At 72.0% G+C, this 26,210-nt stretch overlaps 3 protein-coding genes across 6 annotated transcripts; all 3 read right to left on the bottom strand.

The window, feature by feature from the left end:
* Window positions 1-6,510: 6,510 nt before the first annotated feature.
* Window positions 6,511-7,516, bottom strand: C13H19orf53 (chromosome 13 C19orf53 homolog). The gene is made up of 3 exons (XM_040581025.1): window positions 7,297-7,516; window positions 6,852-6,907; window positions 6,511-6,766 (listed from the first exon to the last, which is right to left on the bottom strand). The coding sequence occupies exons 1-3, from the start codon at window positions 7,394-7,396 to the stop codon at window positions 6,605-6,607; spliced, it is 318 nt and encodes a 105-aa protein (XP_040436959.1). The 5' UTR covers window positions 7,397-7,516; the 3' UTR covers window positions 6,511-6,604.
* A 67-nt stretch (window positions 7,517-7,583) lies between these two features.
* MRI1 (methylthioribose-1-phosphate isomerase 1) lies at window positions 7,584-14,350 on the bottom strand. The gene is made up of 6 exons (XM_040581019.1): window positions 14,130-14,350; window positions 12,464-12,705; window positions 10,538-10,707; window positions 10,025-10,201; window positions 8,873-9,097; window positions 7,584-7,742 (listed from the first exon to the last, which is right to left on the bottom strand). Exons 1-6 carry the CDS (start codon window positions 14,343-14,345, stop codon window positions 7,603-7,605), a joined length of 1,170 nt encoding a protein of 389 aa, XP_040436953.1. The 5' UTR covers window positions 14,346-14,350; the 3' UTR covers window positions 7,584-7,602.
* Window positions 14,351-14,405: 55 nt separating this feature from the next.
* Window positions 14,406-20,007, bottom strand: YJU2B (YJU2 splicing factor homolog B). Of its 4 annotated transcripts, none has more exons than XM_040581020.1 (10): window positions 19,907-20,007; window positions 18,638-18,682; window positions 17,580-17,633; window positions 17,368-17,450; window positions 17,189-17,244; window positions 17,030-17,090; window positions 16,791-16,933; window positions 15,258-15,430; window positions 15,027-15,165; window positions 14,406-14,927 (listed from the first exon to the last, which is right to left on the bottom strand). In XM_040581020.1, the coding sequence occupies exons 2-10, from the start codon at window positions 18,638-18,640 to the stop codon at window positions 14,473-14,475; spliced, it is 1,167 nt and encodes a 388-aa protein (XP_040436954.1). In that variant the 5' UTR covers window positions 18,641-18,682; window positions 19,907-20,007; the 3' UTR covers window positions 14,406-14,472. The 4 variants fall into 4 exon arrangements, with proteins under 4 accessions (XP_040436954.1, XP_040436955.1, XP_040436958.1 ...); XM_040581021.1 differs by lacking the exon at window positions 19,907-20,007 and adding an exon at window positions 19,308-19,879; XM_040581024.1 differs by lacking the exon at window positions 19,907-20,007 and adding an exon at window positions 19,358-19,879.
* Between the last annotated feature and the right edge of the window lie 6,203 nt (window positions 20,008-26,210).

Here is a 26,210-nt window from a genome sequence, read left to right as displayed (position 1 = left end):
GTCCCACCCGATCCCCATCCCACCTGATCCCATTCCCAGCTGGTCCTGGTCCTGCCAGATCCCGATCCCACCCAGTCCCTGTCCCACCTGGATCCCTGTCCCAGATCCCACCCAGGCCTAGATCCCACTGTGACTCCGGTCCTCATCCCACTGGATCCCTGTCCCAGATCCCTGTCCCACCCAATCCCCATCCCAGCAGATCCCTGTCCCACCCGATCCCTGTCCCACCCAATCCCCATCCCAGCAGATCCCTGTCCCAGATCCCTGTCCCACCGATCCCTGTCCCACCCAATCCCCATCCCAGCAGATCCCTGTCCCACCCGATCCCTGTCCCACCCAATCCCCATCCCAGCAGATCCCTGTCCCAGATCCCTGTCCCACCCGATCCCTGTCCCACCCGATCCCCATCCCAGCAGATCCCTGTCCCAGATCCCTGTCCCACCCAATCCGGATCCCACCCGATCCCTGTCCCACCAGATCCCGATCCATAACCTACTGGGTCCGTATCCAACCCTCCCCCCCGATCCCCTCCCCCCCCCCCCGGGTGGGCACCATCCCCCCAGGCCCGGGGGGGGCAGGGCGGGGGGGCTGTCCCTGGCGCGCGGCCGCAGTGACGCGCGGCGGCTTTTGCGACTTCCGATGAAAATTGTGTTTAATGTCTGTGTGCGCCGTCGCCATGGAGACCCGCCGGCCCGCCCCACGGCGCCCCACAGCCTGCCCCACGGCACCCCACAGCACCCCACAGCCTGCCCCATAGCCTGCCCCATAGCACCCCACGGCCTGCCCCATAGCCTGCCCCACGGCGCCCCACGGCCTGCCCCATAGCCTGTCCCACAGCGCCCCACGGCGCCCCACAGCCTGCCCCATAGCCTGTCCCACAGCGCCCCACGGCGCCCCACGGCCTGCCCCATAGCCTGTCCCACAGCGCCCCACGGCGCCCCACAGCCTTCCCCATAGCCTGTCCCACAGCACCCCACAGCCTGCCCCACGGTGCCCCACAGCCTGCCCCATAGCCTGCCCCATAGCCTGTCCCACAGCACCCCACAGCCTGCCCCATAGCGCCCCACGGCCTGCCCCATAACCTGCCCCACTGCACTCCACAGCCTGTCCCACTGCACCCCACAGCCTGCCCCATAGCGCTCCATAGTGCCCCACAGCCCGCCCCACTGCGCCCCACGGCCTGCCCCACAGCCCGCCCCACTGCGCCCCACGGCCTGCCCCACAGCCCGCCCCACAGCGCCCCACGGCCTGCCCCAGATCGGTGTCACCCCCCAGCCCCGGGGAAACTGAGGCAGGGGCTGGGGGAGGGGTGGGGGGGTGGGCAGCGGCCTCCCGCTCTGTGGGTGCAGCCCCCCCCCCACGGGGCACCCAGCCCCCCCCCCCCCCCCCCTCCAGCCCCCCCCGCCCGTGGCCGTGGCCGTGAAAGGGTGCGCGCGCGGCCCCTCCCCCTCCCCCGCGGCCCCGCCGCGCGCCCGGGGCGGAGCGAAGCTTTTAAAAAGGATTTTCCCGTCTTGGAGTAAAAGTCAGTGACTTTGGGAGGCCCTCGCGCCGCCGGCCGCCGCCCCCCCCCCCCCCCCCCCTCCCCCTCCCCCCCCCTTCCCCGCCCCTCCGGGACCCTCCCCCGCTCCCCCCCCCTCCCCCCCCCCCCCCCCGCGGGGGCTGAGGCCGACGCCGGTGAGTACGGGCGGGACCCCCGGGGGGGGGGGGGTGGGCTGGGGCGGGGGGTGGGGGTCGCGGCCTGGCTCAGTGCCCCCCCCCCGGTGTTTCTGTCCCCCCCCCTCCCCCCCCCCGCGGCTGTGTGCCCCTCCCCCCCCCCGCCCCCGGTGCCCAGCGGTTTGTCGGGGGGACGCGCCGGGGGGGTCCGGAGCGGGGAGACCCGTCCGGAATGGGGGGGCTGTGGGGGGGGGGGGGGGGTTCTGTGGGGGGCTGGGGTCTCCTCCCCCCCCCCCTCCGTGGGTGCGGTGGGGCGGGCGGCGCCGAGGCGCCGTGATTCATCCCCCCCCCGGCGCTGCGTGTGCCGACGGGCGCGGACGGGGCGGCCCCTTCCGCGCTCCCCTCCCCCCCCCCGCCCCGCCCCACCGCCCCGGGCTGCCGCCCAGCCCCCCCCTCCCCCCCCCTCCGGACACCCCCCCCCCACCCCCCAAACCCCGGGGGGCGCAGCCCCTCGGCGGCCCGCACGCGTCGGGGAGGTGCCGCGTGGCGACGCCGCCGGTTCCCGCTCCGTGGGGTTTTGGGGGGGAAAAAATGGGGATTTTGGGGGGGTGGGGGGGTGGGGAGATTTGGGGGGGTTGGCGCCCCCATCCCCCACAGGCAGCCCCCACCCCCCCGCAGCTGGGGGGGACCCCGGGCGTCGCGGCGGCCGCCCCCGCTCGCTGCCCGCCGGGGCCCACGTGAGCGGCGGCGCCGGCACCGCCCTGGCGCCATGTGGGCACCGCGCCCGGCCACGCCGGGACCCCCGAATGGGGGGGGGGGGGCACCCCCTGGCAGCCCCGCCGCCCCCCAAACCGGGGCAGGGGGCACCCCCCGGCAGCCCCGCGACCCCCGCGCCGCTCCCGGCACCGCCACGCTCGACGCGGCGTCGAACGATGACGCCACCGCAGAGCCTCCGGTGTCACCGCGGACCCTCGGGTGCCGCCACGACGCTCCGGTGCCGCCGGGGACCCTCCGGTGCCACCGGCCAACGTCCGGGACCCTCCGGGACCACCACGACCCTCCGGTTGCCCGCCGCCGCCGCCACCGGCGGAGCCTCCAGCACCGCCATGGACCCGCCGCCGCGGCCCCTCCGGCCTCGCCACGGCCCCGCCGGGGTCACCGTCGGCCCCGGGATGGCGGCGGCACCGTGGGGACCCGGGGTCCCCCCCGCCCGCCCCCCCCCGGCGGCACCAGACATTTTGTTTGTGCCGCCGCCGCTGTTTATCCCAATTTTGGGCCCTTTCCACCCGATTCCCTTTGAAGTTCGCCCGTTGCCGCGGCGACCGTGATGTCAGCCCGGGCGGGGCCTCCCGCTCCCACATGGCGCCGGCACCATTCCACCGCCGGCGGCACCGGGCCCCACCGACACCGCGGGGACCCACGGCCGCCCCACGGCCTCCCCACGGCCACCACGGCCGCCCCACAGCTGCCCCACGGCCGCCCCGCGGCCACCGTGGTGGCCCTAAGGTCATCGCAGCGGCCCCACGGCCACCCCATGGCCACCGTAGCTCCCCCCCACGGCCACCGCGGCTGCCCCGTGGCCACTACGGCCACCCCATGGCCACCCCATGGCCACTATGGCCACCCCATGGCCACTATGGCCACCCCATGGCCACCTCGGCTGCCCCACGGCTGCCCCATGGCCACCCCACGGCCACCGTAGCTCCCCCCACGGCCACCGTGGCTGCCCCATGGCCACTACGGCCACCCCATGGCCACCTCGGCTGCCCCATGGCCACTACGGCCACACTATGGCTGCCCCACGGCCACCCCATGGCCAGCACGGCCGCCCCACGGCCGCCCCACGGCCCATCTCGGTGGCCACCGTGCTGGACGCGGTGGCACCCGCAGCCCGAGGATGCAGCCTGCGCAGCGCTGGCCTGGTGGCACATGGCGGTGGCTTCGCCGCGCTGCCACCCCCGGTCCCGCCACCCCTGGGCTGAGCCGGGGCGGGGAGGGACGGACGGACGGACGGACCCGGTGGCCACCGCGCCCCCTCCCCACCGGGCCACCGGGGCCACCACGGCACAGCCGGCGCGGCCGCAGCACACGGGGAGCGACACCAGCAGCACCCGCGCCCCGACGCCCCGCCGGGAGCCGCCACATGGCACCGGCACCGCGACGCCACCGTGACCCAGCGTGGGGGGCTCAGGGCTGCGCGCCCCCCGCCCCGGTCCTCCCTCCCTTGCCTCCCCCCCACCCCCACCCCACCCCCCCCCCCTCCTCGGTGCTGGCACGTGCCCGTCCGGCACCGTGACTCAGCCCTGGCGTGCCGGGGCGGTGCCCCCCCCGTGCCCCCCCCGCTCCCCTTTGCCGCCAGACGGTATTTGTACCGCGCTCGGCCTCGCCGGACCCAGCACCGGGGCACGGTGCCCCCCCCCCCCTCCCCGCGCCGCCCCCCCCCCCTCCCTCCCCCATTGCCCCCCCCCAGCACCGTGCTGCCGTGGGGGCACCGTGCCCGCCGCCGCCTTCACCCTCTTCTCCCTCCACAGGTGGCCCCAGCTCCGGATTTGGCCCCGACTCGACGCCGGCTGCACCGTGAGACCCCCGTGGGACCCCCACTCCCCCCCTCCCGCGCCCCCCGCCCCCCCCCACGCTGCCGCCCGCCGGGGTTCCTGGCGATGCGATTTTTTTACCGTTTCGCCCAAAATCACATTGCCAGGGATTTCCAACGGGCGCCAGCCCCCCGCAGCCGGAGCCGCCGGGATTGGGGGGGGGGGGATGTCGGGGGGGGGGGGGGGAGGGAGGGGTGGTGGGGGTGGGGGGGGGGGTCGGGGGGGGGGGGGGCTCAGGGGGCCGGGGGGCAGGGCTTAGCCCACCTGTGAACAGAGTTGGCAGCCGCGTCGTGTTCACAGTGGCTAAGTTCCGCTCCCCGGCGCCCACCCGGCCGCACGCCCCCCACCCCAAATGGCCCCCCCCCGGGATGGCAGACCCCCCCCCCTCCCCCCCCCAGGATCGCAGACTGCCCCCCCCCCCCCCCCCCCCAGGATGGGGACCCCCCCCGGGCGCTGCCTCCCGTGCCTACTGAGCTGATATGCAGTTGCTTTGGTTAAACTGGCTCAGTTCAGCAGGAACAGGAGTCTGGCCCCACGCACCGGGGGGTCCCCAAAACCCCCTCGGGGGTCCCCACCCCCCCACCGCCCACCCCCCCTGCTTCCCAGACCCCCACCCCCGGGGTGTGGGACCCCCCCACCCCGTGGTGGAGCCCTGCCCGGGTCCCGCGTGCACGGCCAAGCTCACCGGGACCCGCAGGTTCTTCCACATCACCGACACCCCGAGACCCCCGGAGGGTGGGGGGTGGGGGGCGTGTGTCCCCAAAAACGGGGGGTGGGGGGTGGGGTGGGGGGTGTTCCCCAAAACCGGGGGGAGCCAGATGTGTGTGTGACCCCCCCCCCACCCTCCCGGCTGCGCGGGGAGGGAGGGACCCCAACCACAACCCGGGGGGGTGAAGGGGGGTGGGAGGGAAGGACCCTCCCCACGCTGATCTAGGGGGGTGCTTGGGACCCTCAGCGTGGGGGGGGGAGGGTGTGGGGGAAGGGAGCACCCCAGCCCCCCCCCCCCCCAGCCCTGGCGCTGTGGGGGAAGGGCGGCTCCAGCCCCCCCCCCCCCCCCCCCCCCCCTCCGGCACCGCGGCGAGTCAGGGCGTCACCGGCAATTAGGGGATTAGGGGTGAGTCATGGGGGGGGGGGGCGCCCCGGGGGGGCCACGGAGGAGCTGGAGCGAGTTGGGGCTGGGGGGGGGGGGGGGGCGTACATGGGGGCTGGGGGGGGTCCCGCATGGGGGGGGGGTCCCAGGCACCATTATGGGGGGTCCCAGGCCCCGCTGGGGGAGTTCTACCCCGGGCAGGGGTCCCAGCTGCCCTTTTGGGGGTCCCAGGCCCCATTGGGGGGGGGGGGGGGGGGGGGTCCCAGGCCGTTGGGGTCCCAGCCTGGGGGGGGGGGGGGGAGGTCCCAGCCTGGGGGGGTCCCGGGCCCCTTTGGAGGTCCCAGCCCCCGCTGGGGGGTCCCAGGCCCCGTTGGGGGGAGGGGATCCCAGCCTGGTTGGGGGTCTCAGCCCCCCCTTTGGGGGTCCCGGACCCCTTTGGAGGTCCCAGACCCCGCTGGGGGGGTCCCAGGCGCGCGGGCCCCGCCCGTCCCCGAACGTCCCTTTTTTTCCCTGTTTGTTTCCCAAAATAACCCGGCGGCGCCTCGCGCCGGGCCAGGGAATTTCCCTGACGTCAGAGGGGGGGGGGGGGGGGGAAGGGGCGCCAGGGGGAGGGGCTTCCCCGCCGGCCACACCCGAGCAGGCCCCACCCAGCGCGTGGGCGGGGGGAAGCGGTGGTTGCCCACGTGTCCCGCCCCCCCCCAAAAAAACAGGCCGCGGCGCCTTTAAGGCTGTCCGGGGGCGCCAGCCAATCACGGTGCAGCCGCGCTCCCGCCTCGCCCATTGGCCGCGGGCGCTGCTTCCCCCCTGTCAATCAGCGCGGAGCGGTGCAGCTGTCAGTCAGGGTGCGTCCCACCAATTAGCGGGGTGAGTGGGCGGGACCGAGGGGAAGGGGGCGGGGTACAGGACTCCATTCATAAAGTTCTGTTGGCGCCCGTGGGAGCCGCAGTGGAAATGGAGGGGCGGGAGCGGCCCCCGCCCCAAAAGATCTTGACCTTGGGACCTCCCCCAGCGACACCCCCCCCCCAATAAATTTCGACTCCAGGACCCCCCGCAGCAGTGTCGGTGTCATCTGGTGTCGTGTGTCCCCCTCCCTAAATCTCAATCCTGGAGCCGCCCCCCCACCACACCCCACCCCCCGCGATCCCTCGCCCCCCAGTCCCACACACACCGGCATTATGGGGGTGCCCCCCCCCCCAAAAAAAAATTATCCTTTTTATTAGGCAACTTTGGCACCGCCCCGACGCGGGGGTCCTGGCGGGGGAGGGGCTCAGCCCCGGCCCTTCTTGGTTTTGCTCTTGCGGGGGGCTCCAGAGGTGGGCCCACCGGGAGGGGGGGGGGGAGCGGCGACCACCGCCAGCTTCTTGGGGAGGGCGCCCGCGCGCTGCACCGCCTCGCGCTCGATCTTCATCCGGATGCCCACCTCCAGGCGCTGGGGGGGTGGGGGGTGTCAGCCGGGGGGGCACGGCCAGGGACCCCCAGACCCCCCCGACATCCCCCCACCCACCGTGCCTCACCTTCTTCAGCTTCTGCTGCTGAATCACACGGAGCTTCTTGGGGGCGATGGTACGGGCTGGGGGCGGGGGGTGAGTCAAAGACCCCTGGGTACCGCCCCCCCGACCTCCCCAAGACCCTCAGGCCCCTGGGGACCACCCGGGACCCCCCCCCCCCAAGGCCTCCCCAGACCCCCATATCCCTGCTCCCCTCCCCGGAGCCGCTTGGGTACCACCCGGGGCTTCTCAGAGGCTCCCCTGGACCCCCCCGGTGTCTCCCCGAGCCCCCCCCAGACCCCTGGGTACCACCCCGGAGCCGCTTGGGTCACCCCTGGCTTTTCCGACACCCCCCCCCCAGACCCCTGGGTACCCTCCGGGACCCGCCCCGGCCTCATGAGTACCCCTCGAGACACCCCCCCCCCAGGCCCCTGGGGCCCCCCGAGACACCCCCTTCCCCCCGGGCGCGCACCTCCCTTCCGCGGCCCCCGCGCCCCCCGGGCCGGGGTCGTTCCCCCGCCCGCCGCTTTGCCGGGCCGCCGGGCCGCCGTCTTGGGCCTGCCCTGCGCCATGCCGCCGCCACGCTTCCGGGCGTGCGGGGGGCGGGGCCGGAAGTTGCCGTGGCGCAAGGCACGCCGGGATAGAGGGGGGCAGGGGGGCCGGAAGTCGCGGTGGCGCAAGGTACGCCGGGATAGAGCGGGGCAGGTGGGCCGGAAGTTGCAGTGGCGCAAGGCACGCCGGGATAGAGCGAGGCGGAAGTGCGCGCTGGGAAAGGCCTTTACTGCCCCCCCGCCGCCTCCCCCCGCCGCAGCGCCTCGCGCAGCTCCGCGGGGGCGAACACCCCCCACTCCGTGACGATGCCCCCGGTGATGAGCTCGTGCGGGGTCACGTCGAAGGCCGGGTTCCACACGTCCACATCTGGGGGGGAGGGGGGAGGGGGTCAGGCCCATCCCCCATCAGGGCTCGGACCTCCCCCCCCCCCCGTATGGGACCCCCACCCTATCTGGGAGCCCTCTACCCCCTACAAGCCCCGCCCCCCCCCAGCCCTGTATGGGACCCCCCAGACCTACCCCCTGCCCTCAGGGAAGGGACACGCGTGGGGGAGGGACGGACACACACCCACGTGACACCCACCCAGGGACACGCGTGACACCCAGCTGGAGGGGGACCTGTGTGTGACACCCCCCAGGGACCCACACCCCCTGGGACCCGTGACACCCCCGGGGGGACCCACCCCCCCAGGACCCACAGGTGACACCCCCAGGACCCGCAGGTGACACCCCCAGGACCCGTGACACCCTCCCAGGACCCACGGGTGACACCCCCAGGGGGACCCACCCCCCCAAGACTCACAGGTGACACCCCGGGGGGGACCCACACCCCCCAGAGGGACCCAGGACCCACGGGTGACACCCGCAGGACCAGTGACACGCCCCCAGGGGGACCCCAGGGCCCCTCCAAGGACCCGCAGGTGACACCCCAGGACCCGCGGGTGACACCCCAGGACCCACGGGTGACATCCCAGGACCCATGACACCCTCCCAGGACCCACGGGTGACACCCCCAGGGGGACCCACCCCCCCAGGACCCACAGGTGACACCCCAGGACCCATGGGTGACACCCCCAGGACCCATGACACCCCCCCAGGACCCACAGGTGACACCCCCAGGACCCATGACACCCCCCCAGGACCCACGGGTGACACCCCCAGGGGGGACCCACTCCCCCAGGACCCACAGGTGACACCCGCAGGACCAGTGACACACCCCCTGGGGGACCCCAGGGCCCCTCCAAGGACCCGCAGGTGACACCCCAGGACCCGCAGGTGACACCCCAGCACCCACGGGTGACACCCCAGGACCCACGGGTGACACCCCCAGGGGGGACCCACTCCCCCAGGACCCACAGGTGACACCCGCAGGACCAGTGACACACCCCCAGGGGGACCCCAGGGCCCCTCCAAGGACCCGCAGGTGACACCCCAGGACCCGCAGGTGACACCCCAGCACCCACGGGTGACACCCCAGGACCCACGGGTGACACCCACCCGGGGGGGCGAGGCAGACCCCCTGGCAGTGGGTCAGCTCCCGGCCCGGCCGCTCCTCCAGGGGCCCGTGGGCGCCGTCGGGCAGCGCGGGGTCGCAGGACGCGCTGGGCGCCGCCACGTAGAAGGGGACACGGTGGTGACGCGCCGCCACCGCCAGCTGGTACGTCCCGATCTTGTTGGCCGTGTCACCGTTGGCGGCCACGCGGTCGGCGCCCACCACCACGGCTGGGGGACACGGGGGGGTCAGTGGGTCCCTGTGTGCCCCCCCCCCCCGCGTCCCCAGCCCCCTGCCACCCCCCAGCCCCCCAGCCCTGTCCCGGTATGTCCCCTGCCACCCCTTGCCCACCATGTCCCCGTCCCCCCACCCCATCTCGTCCTTGTCCCATTGTGTCCCCGTCCCCCTTCCCGCCATGTCACATCCCCCCTGTCCCCCCCCCGCTCCTGTCACATCCCTGCCCCATCTTGTCCCTGTCCCCCCGTCCCCATCCCCTCTGTCCCTGTCCCACTGTGTCCTTGTCCCACCATGTCCCCGTCCCCCCTGTCCCCATCTCCTCTATCCCTGTCCCACCGTGTCCCCATCCCCCTCCCACCATGTCCCCATGTCCCCCACCCTGTCCCACCGTGTCCCCATGCCCCCCCGTCCCTGTCCCACCATGTCCCCATGCCCCCCCCGTCCCTGTCCCACCCTGTCCCCATGCGCCCCCGTCCCTGTCCCACCATGTCCCCATGCCCCTCCACCCTGTCCCCATGCCCCCCCACCGTCCCACCATGTCCCCATGCCCCCTGTCCCTGTCCCACCCTGTCCCCATGCGCCCCCGTCCCTGTCCCACCATGTCCCCATGCCCCTCCACCCTGTCCCCATGCCCCCCCACCCTGTCCCACCATGTCCCCATGCCCCCCCCCCGTCCCACCATGTCCCCATGCCCCCCCCCCATCCCACCGTGTCCCCATGGCCCCTGTCCCTGTCCCACCCTGTCCCCATCCCCCCCCCCCCCGTCCCACCATGTCCCCATCCCCCCCCACCCTGTCCCACCGTGTCCCCATGCCCCCCCACCCTGTCCCACCCTGTCCCCATGCCCCTCCCACCCTGTCCCTGTCCCCCCACGTCCCCATGCCCCCCACCCCCCCTCCCCACGTCCCCCCAGCGCTGACCCTGGACGCCGCGGTCGCGCATGGCGGCGGCGGCAGCGCTGTCGGCGATGAGGGTGACGGGGACACCCTCGTGCAGCAGCTCCAGCGCCGTCAGCCGCCCGCCCTGGTTGTAGGGCCGCGTCTCGGTGCAGAACACCCGCGCCAGCCGCCCGCGCTCGTGCAGCGCCCGCACGATGCCTGGGGACGGGGGGGGACACGGGGGACACACATCAGGCCTGGCACCCCTCGGGGCGCCCCCAGCCCCCCTGGCACCCACCCAGCCCCCTTGGCACCCCCCGAGTCCCCTGGCACCCACCCGGCCCCCTTGGCACCAACCCAGCCACCCAGCCCCCCCCCCCAGCCCCTTGGCACCCCCCCAGCCCCCCTGGCACCCACCCGGCCCCCCTGGCACCCACCCGGCCCCCCTGGCACCCCCCCAGCCCCCCTGGCACCCCCCCCAGCCCCCTGGCACCCCCCCAGCCCCCCCCCCCCCAGCCCCCAGCCCCCCAGCCCCCCCAGCCCCCCGGCACCCACCCAGCGCGGTGCCGTAGCCGGCCGTGGCCAGCGCCCCGGTGTTGCAGTGGGTCAGGAGGGTGACGCCGCCGGCGGGCACGCGCTGCAGGATGTGGTGGGCGCCGTGAGCCCCCAGGCGCCGGTTGTCGGCCCGGTCCCTCTCCAGCAGCGCCTCGATGTGCTCGATGATGCTGCAGGGCTGAACGTGGGGGTCTGAACGCCCCCCGGGACCCCCACAGACCCCCCGGGACCCCCCCAGACCCCCCGGGACCCCCCCAGTTCACCCCACAGACCCCCCGGGACCCCCACAGACCCCCCGGGACCCCCCCAGTTCACCCCACAGCCCACAGCCCCCCCAGGAACCCCACAGCCCCCCCTGGGACCCCCACAGACCCCCCGGGACCCCCACAGACCCCCTGGGACCCCCACAGACCCCCTGGGACCCACCCAAGTCACGCCACATCCCACAGCCCCCCCAGGAACCCCACAGCTCCCCCAGAGACCCCCCCCAGACCCCACAGGGACCCCCACAGGTCCCCCCCCCACCCCACAGCCCGGGGACCCCCCCAGACCCTCAGGGGACCCTCGCACCGCACAGCCCCCCCCCCCCCAGACCCTGGCACCCTGCCCTACCCCTCCTGACACCCCAAATCCCCCCCAGACCCCAGCACCCCACCCCTCCCAGCCCCCCAGATCCCCCCTGAGGGACCCCAGCATTCCCTCCCACCCCCCCCCAGATCCCCCCTGGGAGACCCCAATGCCCCCCCACCCCTCCACATGCCCCCTGGGGGACCCCTCCTCCCCCCAAATCCCCCCTGGGGAGCCCCAATATTCCCTCCCACCCCCCCCAGATCCCCCCTGGGAGACCCCAATGCCCCCCCCCCCCTCCACATGCCCCCTGGGGGGACCCCTCCTCCCCCCAAATCCCCCCTGGGGAACCCCAACATTCCCTCCCACCCCCCCCAAATCCCCCCTGGGGAGCCCCAATATTCCCTCCCACCCCCCTAACTCCCCCGTGGGGGACCCCAGTATTCCCTCCCACCCCCCCCCAAATGCCTCCTGGGAGACTCCAATGCCCCCCCCCCCTTCCACACGCCCCCTGGGGGACCCCTCCTCCCCCTAAATCCCCCCTGGGGAACCCCAACATTCCCTCCCACCCCCCCAGATCCCCCCTGGGGAACCCCAACATTCCCTCCCACCCCCCCAAATGCCCCCTGGGAGACTCCAATGCCCCCACCCCACCCCTCCACACGCCCCCTGGGGGACCCCCCAAATCCCCCCTGGGGAGCCCCAATAGTCCCTCCCACCCCCCCAAATGCCCCCTGGGGGACTCCAATGTCCCCCCAACCCTCCACACGCCCCCTGGGGGGACCCCTCCTCCCCCCAAATCCCCCCTGGGGAACCCCAGCATTCCCTCCCACCCCCCCAAATCCCCCCTGGGGAGCCCCAATATTCCCTCCCACCCCCCTAGATCCCCCCTGGGGAACCCCAACATTCCCTCCCACCCCCCCAAATGCCCCCTGGGAGACTCCAATGCCCCCCCCCTCTCCACACACCCCCTGGGGGACCCTTCCTCCCCCCAAATCCCCCCTAGGGAGCCCCAATATTCCCTCCCACCCCCCCAAATACCCCCTGGGGGACCCCAATATTCCCTCCCACCCCCCTAAATGCCCCCTGGGGGACTCCAATGCCCTCCCACCCCTCCACACGCCCCCTGGGGGACCCCCCAAATCCCCCCGGGGGACCCCAGCATTCCCTCCCACCCCCCCAAATACCCCCTGGGGAGCCCCAATATTCCCTCCCACCCCCCTAGATCCCCCCTGGGGAACCCCAACATTCCCTCCCACCCCCCCAAATACCCCCTGGGGGACTCCAATGTCCCCCCACCCCTCCACACGCCCCCTGGGGGGACCCCCCACATGCCCCCTGGGGGGGACCCCCCGGTACCTGTCCCGCAGGTCCTGCGCGGTGCCGGCGGGGCGCTGGGCCCACTGGTGCACCATGTCACGCAGGCGCTGGGCCTCGCGGGCCAGGTTGACGGCGGTGGGTCGCGCCGTCAGCAGGAACCGCAGCCGCTCGCCCACGAAGGCCTCGAGCTCCGCCGCGTCGCCCGCCGGCCCCGTGCCCGCCGCCAGCTCCAGCGCCAGGCTCAGGCACCCCACCAGCGCAATGGCCGGGGCGCCCCGCACCTGGGGGGCCACAGCGGCTCCATCACCCTGGGGTCACCCTGGGGGGGTCACCCTGGGGGGGGCACAGCGGCTCCGTCACCCCTGGGGTCACCCTGGGGGGGCCACAGCAGCTCTGTCACCCTGGGGTCACCCTGGGGGGGTCACCCTGGGGGGGGCAGAGTGGCTCCATCACCCTGGGGGGGTCACCCTGGGGGGGGCACAGTGGCTTCATCACCCTGGGGTCACCCTGGGGGGGTCACCCTGGGGGGGGCAGAGTGGCTCCATCACCCTGGGGTCACCCTGGGGGGGTCACCCTGGGGGGGCCACAGCGGCTCCGTCACCCCTGGGGTCACCCTGGGGGGGTCACCCTGGGGGGGCCACAGCGGCTCCGTCACCCCTGGGGTCACCCTGGGGGGGTCACCCTGGGGGGGCCACAGTGGCTCTGTCACCCCTGGGGTCACCCTGGGGGGGTCACCCTGGGGGGGGCCACGATGGCTTCATCACCCCTGGGGGGCTGGGGGTCACTCTGGGGGGGGGCCACAGCAGCTCCGTCACCCCTGGGGTCACTCTGGGGGGGCCACATGGCTCCGTCACCCCTGGGGTCACCCTGGGGGGGTGGGGGTCACCCTGGGGGGGCCACATGGCTCCGTCACCCCTGGGGTCACCCTGGGGGGGGCCACAGTGGCTTCATCACCCCTGGGGGGCTGGGGGTCACTCGGGGGGGGGGCCACAGCAGCTCCATCACCCCTGGGGTCACCCTAGGGGGGTGGGGGTCACTCTGGGAGGGCCACAGCGGCTCTGCCACCCCTGGGGTCACCCTAGGGGGGTGGGGGTCACTCTGGGGGGGCCACAGCGGCTCCGCCACCCCTGGGGTCACCCTGGGGGGGCCACAGCAGCTCCGTCACCCCTGGGGTCACCCTGGGGGGGTGGGGGTCACCCTGGGGGGGCCACAGTGGCTCCATCACCCTGGGGTCACCCCTGCGGGGGGCACAGCAGCTCCATCACCCCTGGGGGGGTGGGGGTCACTCTGGGGGGGCCACAGTGGCTCCGTCACCCTGGGGTCACTCTTGGGGGGCCACAGCGGCTCCGTCACCTTGGGGTCACCCCTGCGGGGGGCACAGCAGCTCCATCACCCTGGGGGGGGTGGGGGTCACCCTAGGGGGGGCCACAATGGCTTCATCACCCCTGGGGGGCTGGGGGTCACTCTGGGGGGGGCCACAGCAGCTCCGTCACCCCTGGGGTCACCCTGAGGTCCTGGGGGTCACCCTGGGAGGGTGGGGGTCGCTCTGGGGAGGCCACAGCGGCTCCGTGTCACCCCTGGGATCAGCCTGGGGGGGTGGGTGTCACCCTGGGGAGGCCACAGCGGTTCCGTCACCCCTGGGGTCATCCTGGGGGGGGGTCACCCTGGGGGGGGTCACCCTGGGGGGGGTGGGACCCCCGCTCACCTCCATGTCGCGGATGGCCTGCCAGGCGCGCTCCACGCCGTCCACGCGCTCATAGCGGAGCTGCTGGGGCAGCAGGAGCTGGTTGAGGATGGTGAGGGAGCCGCGACGGTAGCGAAAGGCCTCCAGGCTCATGGCTGCGCCGGAAGCGACGCCGGAGCTTCCTGCACCCCCCCCCCCCCCCCCAGGCCCTGAGCAGGGATGGGGGGTGCTGGGCATGAGGCAGAGACCCCCCCCCAGATCCCAGCTCAGGGACCCCTGGGGGGGGGACACACACACTCACGCCAAAGGACGCGCCGGGGCGGCCAACAGCTTTTAATGTGGGGGGAAGGGGGGGGGGGATAAATTAAAGGGGGGTGGGTGGGGGGAGGGGTGCAGGTGTCTCTCGGGACCAGCCCGAGCGGGGGTCCGGCCCCCCCCCCCCCCCCGTGCTGCTCAGGCGCTCTCCGCCTCGGAGCTGGAGTCCGAATAGTCGGCGACGAGGGAAGCGCTGGGGGGAGCCTGGGGGGCGGCGGGGGGTGGTCTCCCCGCCTCGGGGCCCCCCCGGGGCTCGCTGGGGGTGGGGTGGGGGGTCATCTCGCCCTGCTCCGGCTCCGCCGGCTCCCCCAGCCCTTCTCCGGACCGGCGCCGGATGATGCCCAGGCCGGCAGGGGTGTGGGGGGGGCCCCCCCCGGCCCCACAGCGCTCGCCCCCCCAGACCCAATTTCCGCAGCGCCTCGTTGGCTCTGCCGCCAGCGGCCGGGGGGAACCAGGAGCGGCTGGAGATCTCCGTCCGCTTCATCCGCTGCTTCTCCTCGTAGGCTGGGGGGGGGACACAGGGGCAGGTGGGGGGTCACGGGGGCTCTGGGACCCCCGGCTGCCCCCCCCCCCCCCCCCCCACGCCCCCCCCCCCCCACGCACAGTCGGGGCTGTGGTACTTGAGCAGGGCCGCCAGGCGCCGATCCTCCTCCGCCTCCCGCACCAGCGGGATGCTCAGCCCGGCCTTCGCCTGCAGCGCTGCCGCCTCCTCCTCCTCCTCCCGCAGCGTCTTCTTCTCCTCCTGCTCCAAGAGGGGGGACGTGGGGGACGGACGTGGGGGACACCAACCCCCCGGGTAGCAGGGGAGGGGGCTGCGGAGCCCCCCCGGCTCACCCTGAAGCGCTGGCGGAGGCGGCTGTTGAGGGCAAAATCGTCCTTCCAGGCGCTCTGGGCCTCCTGCAGCGTGGCCAGCGTGGGGGCAGCTCGCTGCAGCGCCGCCCGGTCGGCCACCCCGTGCTCCAGCCGGAACATGGCATCCGTCTCCAGCTTCTCCTTCTCCTCCCGCTCTGGGGCAGGGGACAGCCAGGGCATCAGGGGCCACCACGCTCGGCACCACCGGGACATAGCGGTAGCACCGGGATGTGCCAGCAGCCACAGGATGCGCTGGTGGCACCGGGACGTGCTGGTGGCACCGAGATGCACTGGTGGCACTGGGATGCGCTGATGGCATCAAGACATGCTGGTGGCACCAGGCAGTGGGATGTGCTGGTGGCACCAGGCACTGGGACATGCTGGTGGCACTGGGATGCGTTGGTGGAACCAGAACGTGCTAGTGGCACCAGGCACTGGGATGCGCTGGTGGCACCGGGACGCGCTGACGGCACCAGGACATGCTGGTGGCACTAGGCACTGGGACATGCTGGTGGCGCTGGGACGTGCTGACAGCACCAGGACATGCTGGTGGCACCAGGCACTGGGACATGCTGGTGGCGCTGGGACGTGCTGACAGCACCAGGACATGCTGGTGGCACCAGGCACTGGGATGTGCTGGTGGCACCATGCACTGGGACACGCTGGTGGAACCAGGACGTGTTAGTGGCACCAGGCATGTGGATGTGCTGGTGGCACCGGGATGTGCTGGTGGCACTGGGATGCACTGGTGGCACTGGGATGCACTGGTGGCATCGGGACATGCTGGTGGCACCAGGCACTGGGATGCGCTGGTGGCACCTGGACGTGCTGGTGGCACCAGGCACTGGGATATGCTGGTGGCACTGGGATGCGCTGATGGCATCAAGACATGCTGGTGGCACCAGGCAGTGGGATGTGCTGGTGGCACTGGGATGCGCTGGTGGCACTGGGATGTGCTGGCAGCACCAGGACGTGCTGGTGGCACCAGGATGTACTGAAGGCACTGGGACGTGTTGGTGGCACCAGGATACACCAGCAGCACTGGGATGTGCCAGCAGCACTGGGATGCACTGGTGGCACTGGGATGCGCTGGTGGCACCAGGCACTGGGATGTGCTGGTGGCATCGGGATGTGCTGGTGGCACCAGGCACTGGGACGCGCTGGTGGCACTGGGATGCGCTGACGGCACCAGGACGTGCTGGTGGCACCAGGCACTGGGATGCGCTGGTGGCACTGGGATGCGCTGAGGGCACCAGGACGTGCTGGTGGCACCAGGCACTGGGACGTGCTGGTGGCACCGGGACATGCTGGTGGCACTGGGATGTACTGATGGCACCAGGACATGTTGGTGGCACCAGGCACTGGGACATGCTGGTGGCACCGGGACATGCTGGTGGCCCTTGGATGTACTGATGGCACCGGGACGTGTTGGTGGCACCAGGACACACCAGCGGCACTGGGATGTGCCGGTGGCACTGGGATGCACTGGGACGTGCCAGCGGCAGTGGGACTCACCAGTGGGCAGCACCTGCTGGTTGTCCTGCATGTCCCAGCGCTCCTCCTTGCGCCGGGCGCCGCTGACGATGACGTAGTCACAGCCCGCCGGGTCCGTCTGCATCTCGATGTAGTTGACGCAGAGGTGGCACTTCATCCGGAACCTGGGGGGGACGGGGACGGGGACAGGGATGGGGACAGGGATGGGGACAGGGATGGGGACAAGGGGCTGCCTGGGGGGACGCGGCTGCCGCACCCACCTGTAGATGGGCGTCGTGTAGTAGGTGCCGACCTTCTTCTTCTCCGCGTTGTAGCGGACGCCTGCGAGGGAGAAGGGGGGGGGGTGGGACACCGGGACCCCCCGCCACCACGGGGACACGTGGATTTGGGGACGGCGCGGGGGACACGGCAGGACTCACCCATCCCGATGTGGTTCTTGCAGCCGTCGCACCAGATGTTATAGGGCATCTCGAACCTGGGGGGGGGGGGGGGGGGGGACATGGCCCGGGGCCGTCACTGTCACCGCGGGGGATGGGGAGAAGCCCGCAGCTGGGGGAGGGGTGGCCCGGGGCGCCCCCAGCCCCATGTGTCCCCTCACCTGATGACGAGGATGCCCTGGGACAGCTTGCGGGCCCGCTCCCGCAGCGGGTGGCTGTGGTGGTACTTGTTGAGGGAGCCATGCTGCCGGCGGGGACACGGGGGGGGGGGGTGTCAGCCGCACCGGCACGACGCCCCCCCCGCCACTGCTGCCCCCCCTGAGCCCGCGACGGAGCTGGGCGGCCGCAGCCCCCGCCCCGCCGAGCCCCTCACCTTGGCCGGGTCGAAGTCGGGGGGGTAATACTTGTTCGTGCCTTTGCGCTCGCCCTGGGGGGGACACGGGGTGTTAGAGCCAGGCAGGGACACCAGCGCGGCCGCGGTGGCCCCAGTGTGACCATGGTGGCCCCGGTGTGACCATGGTGGCCCCGGTGGGGTCGTGGTGGCCCCGGTGGGGTCGTGGTGGCCCCGGTGGGACCATGGTGGCCCCAGTGTGGCCATGGTGGCCCCGGTGGGGTCGTGGTGGCCCCGGTGGGGTCGTGGTGGCCCCGGTGGGGTCGTGGTGGCCCCGGTGTGGCCATGGTGGCCCCGGTGAGGTCACGGTGGCCCCGGTGGGGTCATGGTGGCCCCGGTGTGACCATGGTGGCCCCAGTGTGACCATGGTGGCCCTGGTGGGGTCATGGTGGCCCCGGTGTGACCATGGTGGCCCCGGTGGGGTCATGGTGGCCCTGGTGGGGTCATGGTGGCCCCAGTGTGGCCATGGTGGCCCCAGTGAGGTCACGGTGGCCCCGGTGGGGTCACGGTGGCCCCGGTGTGGCCATGGTGGCCCCGGTGGCCCCAGTGTGGTTGCAGTAGCCACGGTGTGGCCATGGTGGTGGCCCTGGTGCAGTCATGGTAGCCACAGTAAGGCTGTGGTGGCCCCAGTGCAGTCACGGTGGCTCCAGTGTGGCCACAGTGTGGCTGTGGTAGCCCCAGCGTGGCTGTGGTGGCCTTGGTGTGGCCCTGGTGTGGCCGCAGTTGCCACGGTGCAGCCGTGGTGCGGCTCTGGTGGCCCCAGTGCAGCTGTGGTGGCCTTGGTGTGGCCTTGGTGGCCCCAGTGTGACCATGGTGGCCCCAGTGTGGCCATGGTGGCCCCAGTGGGGTCACGGTGGCCCCGGTGTGGTTGCAGTAGCCACGGTGTGGCCATGGTGGTGGCCCCAGTGCAGTCACGGTGGCTCCAGTGTGGCCACAGTGTGGCTGTGGTAGCCCCAGCGCGGCTGTGGTGGCCTTGGTGGCCCCAGTAGGGCCGTGGTGGTGGCCTTGGTGCGGCCCCGGCAGTGTCCACCCCCACTCACCATGGCGAAGGGTCTCTAGAGCCGCAGGACGGGGACACACAGAACCTGGGGGACAAGAGCTGCTGTCACGGGGGGGTGGGGGGTGCCTGGCTGGGAGCCCCTTGGTGTGGGGAGAGGCTCCCAGTCTGTACTGGGGCAGGGACACGTCCCAGTATGGAGTTAATGGTCACTGGTTTGTGCTGGGGCAGGGACACCCTCCCAGTACAGGGCCAGTGGTCATCAGTACCTACTGGGACAGGGACGCCCTCCAAGTATGGGGTTAATGGTCACTGGTTTGTGCTGGGGCAGGGACACCCTCCCAGTACAGGACCAGTGGTCACCAGTACATACTGGGACATGGACATCCTCCCCGTACGAGATCAGTGGTCACCAGTACCTACTGGGACAGGGATGCCCTCCCAGTATGGAGTTAATGGTCACTGGTTTGCGCTGGGGCAGGGACACCCTCCCAGTACAGGGCCAGTGCTCACCAGTACATACTGGGACAGGGACGCCCTCCAAGTATGGAGTTAATGGTCACTGGTTTGTGCTGGGGCAGGGACACCCTCCCAGTACAGGGCCAGTGGTCACCAGTACCTACTGGGATAGGGACACCCTCCAAGTATGGGGTTAATGGTCACTGGTTTGTGCTGGGGCAGGGACACCCTCCCAGTACAGGGCCAGTGGTCACCAGTACATACTGGGACACGGACACCCTCCCCGTATGAGATCAGCGGTCACCAGTACCTACTGGGACACAGACACCCTCCCAGTATGGAGTTAATGGTCACTGGTTTGTGCTGGGGAAGGGACACCCTCCCAGTACAGGGCCAGTGCTCACCAGTACATACTGGGACACGGACACCCTCCCCGTATGAGATCAGCGGTCACCAGTACATACTGGGACAGGGACGCCCTCCCAGTATGGGGTTAATGGTCACTGGTTTGTGCTGGGGAAGGGACACCCTCCCAGTACAGGGCCAGTGCTCACCAGTACATACTGGGACACGGACACCCTCCCCGTATGAGATCAGCGGTCACCAGTACATACTGGGACAGGGACGCCCTCCCAGTATGGGATTAAGAGCCACCAGTACATACTGGAACACCGAGAGCGCTCCCAGTATGGTCATATGGGGACAGCGACACCCTCCCAGTACAAGGCCAGCAGTCACCAGTCTATACTAGGACACAGCCCCCAGTATGGGCCCACTGACCCCCAGTATAGAGTCACTGATCCCCAGTATGGGCCCAGTGGCCCCACCCGCCCCGGTCCGCGGCCGCACCAACCTCTTCCTGCTCCGCTCCTGGCCCCGCCTCTTCCGTCGCGTCACCTGGCGGCGAATGGCTGCAGCTCCGCCGGAAAAGGCGGGGCCAAGCATGGTCCCGCCCCTCCCGCAGCCCCGCCCGCAGCCCCGCCCGCAGCCCCGCCCGCAGCCCCGCCCACAGCCCCGCCCACAGCCCCGCGCATGCGCAGTGGCGCCCGCCCGCTTCCGGCGCCGCAGCGCCGTCACCTGCGGCCGCCCATAGCAACGGGCCCGTAGCAACGGGGCCATGGCAACCGGGACCACCGGCTGCCCATAGCAACGGGGCCATGGCAACCAGCCTCACAGATGCCCATGGCAACCGGAGCTTCCCGCAGCCCCCAGCCCCGCTCTGCCCCCCCAGCCCCCTCGGCCAGGCCAGCCCCCCCCAGCCCCCGCACAGCCCCTCCCCCCCGGGACCCACGGGGGTGACACGGGGGTGGCGGCGGGTGGGACCCCCGATGGCACCGCGGTGGCTCGTGCTGCCCGGGCCCGGACCCCCGGCCATGGGGACACGCGCTCGGTGCTGGGGGGGGGGGGAGAGGTGCCGACCCCCCCCCCCCTCCAATAACGGGTGAAGCGGAATGGGGGGGGAGACCCCCGGCTCTGCCCCCCCCCAAGGGCAGCCGGAGTGGGGTGACACCGTCCTGGTGACATTGCCGGGGGGTCAGGCCATGGGACCCCCAGTTTGTCTGTCCCCAGGGGGGCGGGGTCCCCCCCCTCCTGCTCCACCATTCCCATCCCCCCCCTCCCCACCCCACCCCCCGGGTGCTGTCGCGTTTAATTAAAGCCGTTAATGACCTTCGAGCCCCTGGAACAGCCCCCAGGTGTCCCCCCTGCCAGGGGGGTGGCTCTTGGGGACATTAGGAAGGGGGTGCTGGGGGACAGGGGCACGCAGGGACCCCCGAGCCCCCCCCATCCCGTGGGCAGGAGAAGGATGGGATGGTGGTGTCCCTGTCACCGTCATCTTGGAGCGGGTCCCCGGGGGACAGAGGTGTCACTGCCACCACAATGTGGGTCCCCACAGGGACAGGGGTGTCCCCATCACCCCGATAGGGGTCCCCAGGGGGACAGAGGTGTCACTGTCACCACAATGTGGGTCCCCACAGGGATAGGGGTGTCCCCATCACCCCGATAGGGGTGCCCAGGGGGACAGAGGTGTCACTGCCACCACAATGTGGGTCCCCACAGGGACAGGGGTGTCCCCATCGCCCCGATAGGGGTCCCCAGGGGGACAGAGGTGTCACTGTCACCACAATGTGGGTCCCCACAGGGACAAGGGTGTCCCCATCACCCCGATAGGGGTCCCCAGGGGGACAGAGGTGTCACTGCCACCACAATGTGGGTCCCCACAGGGACAGGGGTGTCCCCATCACCCCGATAGGGGTCCCCAGGGGGGCAGAGGTGTCACTGCCACCCCAATGTGGGTCCCCACAGGGACAGGGGTGTCCCCATCACCCCGATAGGGGTCCCCAGGGGGGCAGAGGTGTCACTGCCACCACAATGTGGGTCCCCACAGGGACAGGGGTGTCCCCATCACCCCGATAGGGGTCCCCAGGGGGGCAGAGGTGTCACTGCCACCACAATGTGGGTCCCCACAGGGACAGGGGTGTCCCCATCACTCTGGTGCTGATCCCCAGGGTGACTGGGGTGTCCCCATTACCCCAGTGTGGCTCCCCAATGGGACAGAAGTGTCCCTGTCACCCTGATACAGGTTGCCCAAGGGGACAGGGGCGTCCCCATCACCCCGATATGGGTCCCCAAGAGGACACAGGTGTCCCCATCGCCCCAGGGCAGGTACCCAGGGGGACAGGGGTGTCCCCATCACCCCAGTATGGGTCCCCAGGGTGACAGGGGCATCCCCATCACCCCGATATGGGTCCCCAAGAGGAAACGAGTGTCCCCATCGCCCCAGGGCAGGTACCCAGGGGGACAGGGGTGTCCCCATCACTCCAATGTGGTCCCCAAGGTGACAGGTGTGCCCCCCCCTGCGCCCCCCCCACCCCCCATCCCTGTGCGGCAGCAGGTGGCCGGTGACAGGCTGCAGCGGGCTGCTGCCACCTCGTCAGAGGGACACACTAACGAGGCGCTGGCACCGCTGTGCCCGCTGTGCCCCCTGGGGTGGGGGCGTCCCACCTGTCCCCCCTCCCACGGGGTCCCTGTCCCCTCCTGCCCCCTCACACCCAGGCCCCTGGTCCACCAAAAGTGGGTTTTGGTGCCGGGATCGGGCAGGATTGGTGCAGGACGGAGGGTGGCCTGTCACCGGGACGGACCCTGGCGCTGCGCGCGGACCCCTCGCTGCAGCCCCCCCCCCCCCCCCCCCAGCAAGGCCCAGGACCACGCTGAGCCCCGCACAGCTCCGAGGAGCAGGATGCATCCCTGCGGTGCCCCTGGGCGGCTGGGCACGGTGCTGGGGGGCTGCAGGGGGGATGCTGGAGCGCGGTGGCAGCCCCAGCTCCAGCATCCCTGGTCCTGGGGGGACATGGACACGCGTGGCCGCAGGATTTGGCCGCTGAGGACGAGGCACCGGTGCTGGGCTCCAGCTGGGGGGAAGCGAGCCAGGGCTGCGGCGCTGGGGGTGCTGGGCTGGGAGGCGGTGCAGGATGCGGCCGCAGCGGGGTGACAGGGCTGGCACGAGGGGCATCCCAGCACCACCGCGTGCCCGTGCCAGGGCCAGATCCATCCTCCCCCGTGCCCCCCCCCCCCCCCTCCCCCAGGCCACGCTGGCAGCGGGGCCGGATCCAGGCGTGGGGCTGAGTGGCCGCGGTGCCCGGTGGTGCCCACGCCGGCTGCCAGCACCCTGGGGTGCCCATCTGCGCCGGGGGCACGGGGGCAGGCGGCCAGGCTGGGGGTCACATCCTGCACCACAGAGGTGGCACTGGCCAGAGTGGGGGTCCGGGGCCCGCCGGGGTGGTGGGTGCTGGGCAGGGGTCCCTGCGGCTGGGCTGGCGTTGGCACCCGCTGCGGTGCTGGGCCCCGGCCCCGGTGGCGCTGGGCCAGGGAGAGTGGAAAGTGCTGAGCCCGGAGTCTGGCAGCGCCCGCCGTGCCCCCCTGCCCCCCCCCCCGCCTGCACGCGCCTGCCCGCAGCACGCACACGTGCAGGGCCGGCGGTGGGGCACCAGGCCTCGCACACGCGTGTGGGGCCGTGCACACATGTGTGGGGCCGTGCACACCCGTGTGGGGCTGTGCACGCACATGTAGGGCCGTGCACACGTGTCTGGGGCTCTGCACACCCCTATGGGGCTGTGCACACATGTGTGGAGCTGTGCACACATGTGTGGGGCTGTGCACACACGTGTGGAGCTGTGCACACATGTGTGGGGCCGTGCACACCCGTGTGGGGCTGTGCATGCACATGTAGGGCCGTGCACACGTGTCTGGGGCTCTGCACACCCCTATGGGGCTGTGCACACACGTGTGGAGCTGTGCACACATGTGTGGGGCTGTGCACACACGTGTGGAGCTGTGCACACACGTGTGGAGCTGTGCACACATGTGTGGGGCCGTGCACACCCGTGTGGGGCTGTGCATGCACATGTAGGGCCGTGCACACGTGTCTGGGGCTCTGCACACCCCTGTGGGGCTGTGCACACACGTGTGGAGCTGTGCACACACGTGTGGAGCTGTGCACACCCGTGCGGGGCCATGCACACGCACATGGGTCCATGCACACACACGCAGGGCCGTGTACGTGCACATGGGACCGAGCACACTCATGTGGCGTTTTGTACACACACATGGAGCTGTGCACAAACGTGTGAGGCCGTGCACACGCACGTGCAGCCATGAACATGCGCGTGGGGCTGTGCACACGCATGTGGGGCCATGCACAGGCATGTGGGGCTGTACACACGTGTGAGGCCGGGCACACACACATGAAGCACACACACACATGTGGGGCCGTGCATGCGTGTGCTGGGTGATGCCGGCAGCCGTGCAGGTGGCAGAGGGTCCCCCCAACCCCCCCCCCCCGCCAGGTGTTTCAGGGTCCCTGTCACACGTGGGTGCCCCCCCCCCAAGGTACGGAGGGTCCCGCACCAGCACCACGATGCTGCAGCTGAGACCTGCTGGGGGGGGGGGGGGGAATGGACCCCACGGGGGGGACAGGGAGCGGGGCTGGGGTCCCCACCCCCCCATTCCCCCCCCTCCAGGCGCTGGGGTCCTGGCTGCATCCACTGGAGCCAGATGGGGGGCTGGGGGGGGCTGCGGGGGGGTGGGGGGCGGCTATGGGGGCTGGGAGGTTCCCTGTGGGGCTCTGGGGGGGCTGGGGGGGGGGCTGTGAGGCACCCTGGGGGGCTCTGGGGGGCTGGGGGGCTCCCTGGGGGGCTCTGGGGGGGCTGTGGGGGCTCGAGGGGGCTGGGGGGGGGGCTGTGAGGCTCCCTGGGGGGCTCTGGGGGGGCTGTGGGGGCTCGAGGGGGCTGGGGGGGGGCTGTGAGGCTCCCTGGGGGGCTATGGGGGGGCTGGGGGGGCTCGGGGGGGCTGAGGGGGGCTGTGAGGCTCCCTGGGGGGCTATGGGGGGGCTGGGGGGCTCCCTGGGGAGGGCTATGGGGGTTTGCGAGGCTGGGGGGCTCCCTGGGGGGCTCCGGGGGTGCCCCCGGTGACACGGGGGGGCAGGGGACAGTGCCCTGGTCCCAGCTCGGCCCCCATGTGCCCCCCCCCAGCATCCCCGCTGTTTTGGGGGGCCGAGATGGGGCAGCCCCCTGTCCCCCCCCGGGCTGGGGGTGCTGCGGGGGGGGTCTGCACCCCCGCTCCCCCCGCAGCCCCCCCCTTACCCCCCCCCCGGCACGTGGCAGGGCCACTGCATGGGGACAAAAGCGTCGCGGGGACAAAGGGCCCTGACGTCACACGCGGGGCTGGGGGGCACCGGCGACCTACATCCCGCCAGGGGGGGGGGGGCACGGGGCTGGGGGGGGCCGGGGGGGGCCGGGAGGACCCCACGGGGCGGCCAGTGCCCCCCCCGCCGCCCCCTCCCCGGTGGGGGCACCCCCAGGCGCGGGGGGGACACCGGGGTGTCCCCCGCGGGGGAAACTGAGGCAGGCGCACGCCCGGCTTCCTCCATCAGGGCAGCTGCGTAATTAACCCGCAGTTAATTAATTAATTAGTACCGGGGCTGGGGAGCACAGCTGGGGGACAAGGATGGGTGGTGGGGACAGGAAGGTTGGGGGTCCGGGGTCGGGGGTGAGGACACAACGGTGCTGTCACCTCGTGCGTGCTCGCGGGTGTGCGAGGGGCTCACACGCCGTCACACGTCACATGTCACACGTGGGGGCCGTGGGGCCGGGGCTGGGGGCTACATGGGTGGGCACGGATGCACACGTGGCCGCCTGCACCCTTGCACGCCGTCCTGCAGCATGTCGGGCCCGTGGCTGTGCACACGCGTGTGCACCGTCCTGCCTCGTGCGTCATCTGGCATGCACTGTGTGTGTGTCGGGCCCGCGTTGTGCACGCCTGTGCACGCCGTTCTGCTTGTGCACACCTGCTTGTGCACGCCTGTGTACACTGTTCTGCTCGTGCATGGCTGTGCACACCTGCGCACACTGTTCTGCTCGTGCACATCTGCTCGTGCACGCCTGTGCACACTGTTCTGCTCGTGCACATCTGCTCGTGCACGCCTGTGCACACTGTTCTGCTCGTGCATGGCTGTGCACACCTGTGCACACTGTTCTGCTTGCGCACATCTGCTTGTGCACGCCTGTGCACGCTGTTCTGCTCGTGCACGCCTGCTTGTGCACGCCTGTGTACACTGTTCTGCTCGTGCATGGCTGTGCACACCTGCGCACACTGTTCTGCTTGCGCACATCTGCTTGTGCACGCCTGTGCACGCTGTTCTGCTTGCGCACGCCTGCTTGTGCCCGCCTGTGTACACTGTTCTGCTCGTGCATGGCTGTGCACACCTGCGCACACTGTTCTGCTCGTGCACATCTGCTCGTGCACGCCTGTGCACGCCGTTCTGCTCGTGCACGCCTGTGTACACTGTTCTGCTCGTGCATGCCTGTGCACGCTGTTCTGCTTGTGCACGCCTGTGTACACTGTTCTGCTTGTGCATGGCTGTGCACACCTGCGCACACTGTTCTGCTCGTGCACATCTGCTTGTGCACGCCTGTGTACATTGTTCTGCTCGTGCATGCCTGTGCACGCTGTTCTGCTTGTGCACACCTGCTTGTGCACGTCTGTGTACACTGTTCTGCTCGTGCACGGCTGTGCACACCATTCTGCTCATGCCTGCCTGCTCATGCATGCCTGTGCATGCTGTTCTGCCCTGGGCCCCTACCCTCTTGCAGAAGGCCGTG

Source organism: Falco naumanni, assembly GCF_017639655.2.
Source record: "Falco naumanni isolate bFalNau1 chromosome 13 unlocalized genomic scaffold, bFalNau1.pat SUPER_13_unloc_1, whole genome shotgun sequence".
Classification (NCBI taxonomy): Eukaryota; Metazoa; Chordata; class Aves; order Falconiformes; family Falconidae; genus Falco; species Falco naumanni.
This window is presented reverse-complemented; position numbering and strand designations above follow the sequence as displayed.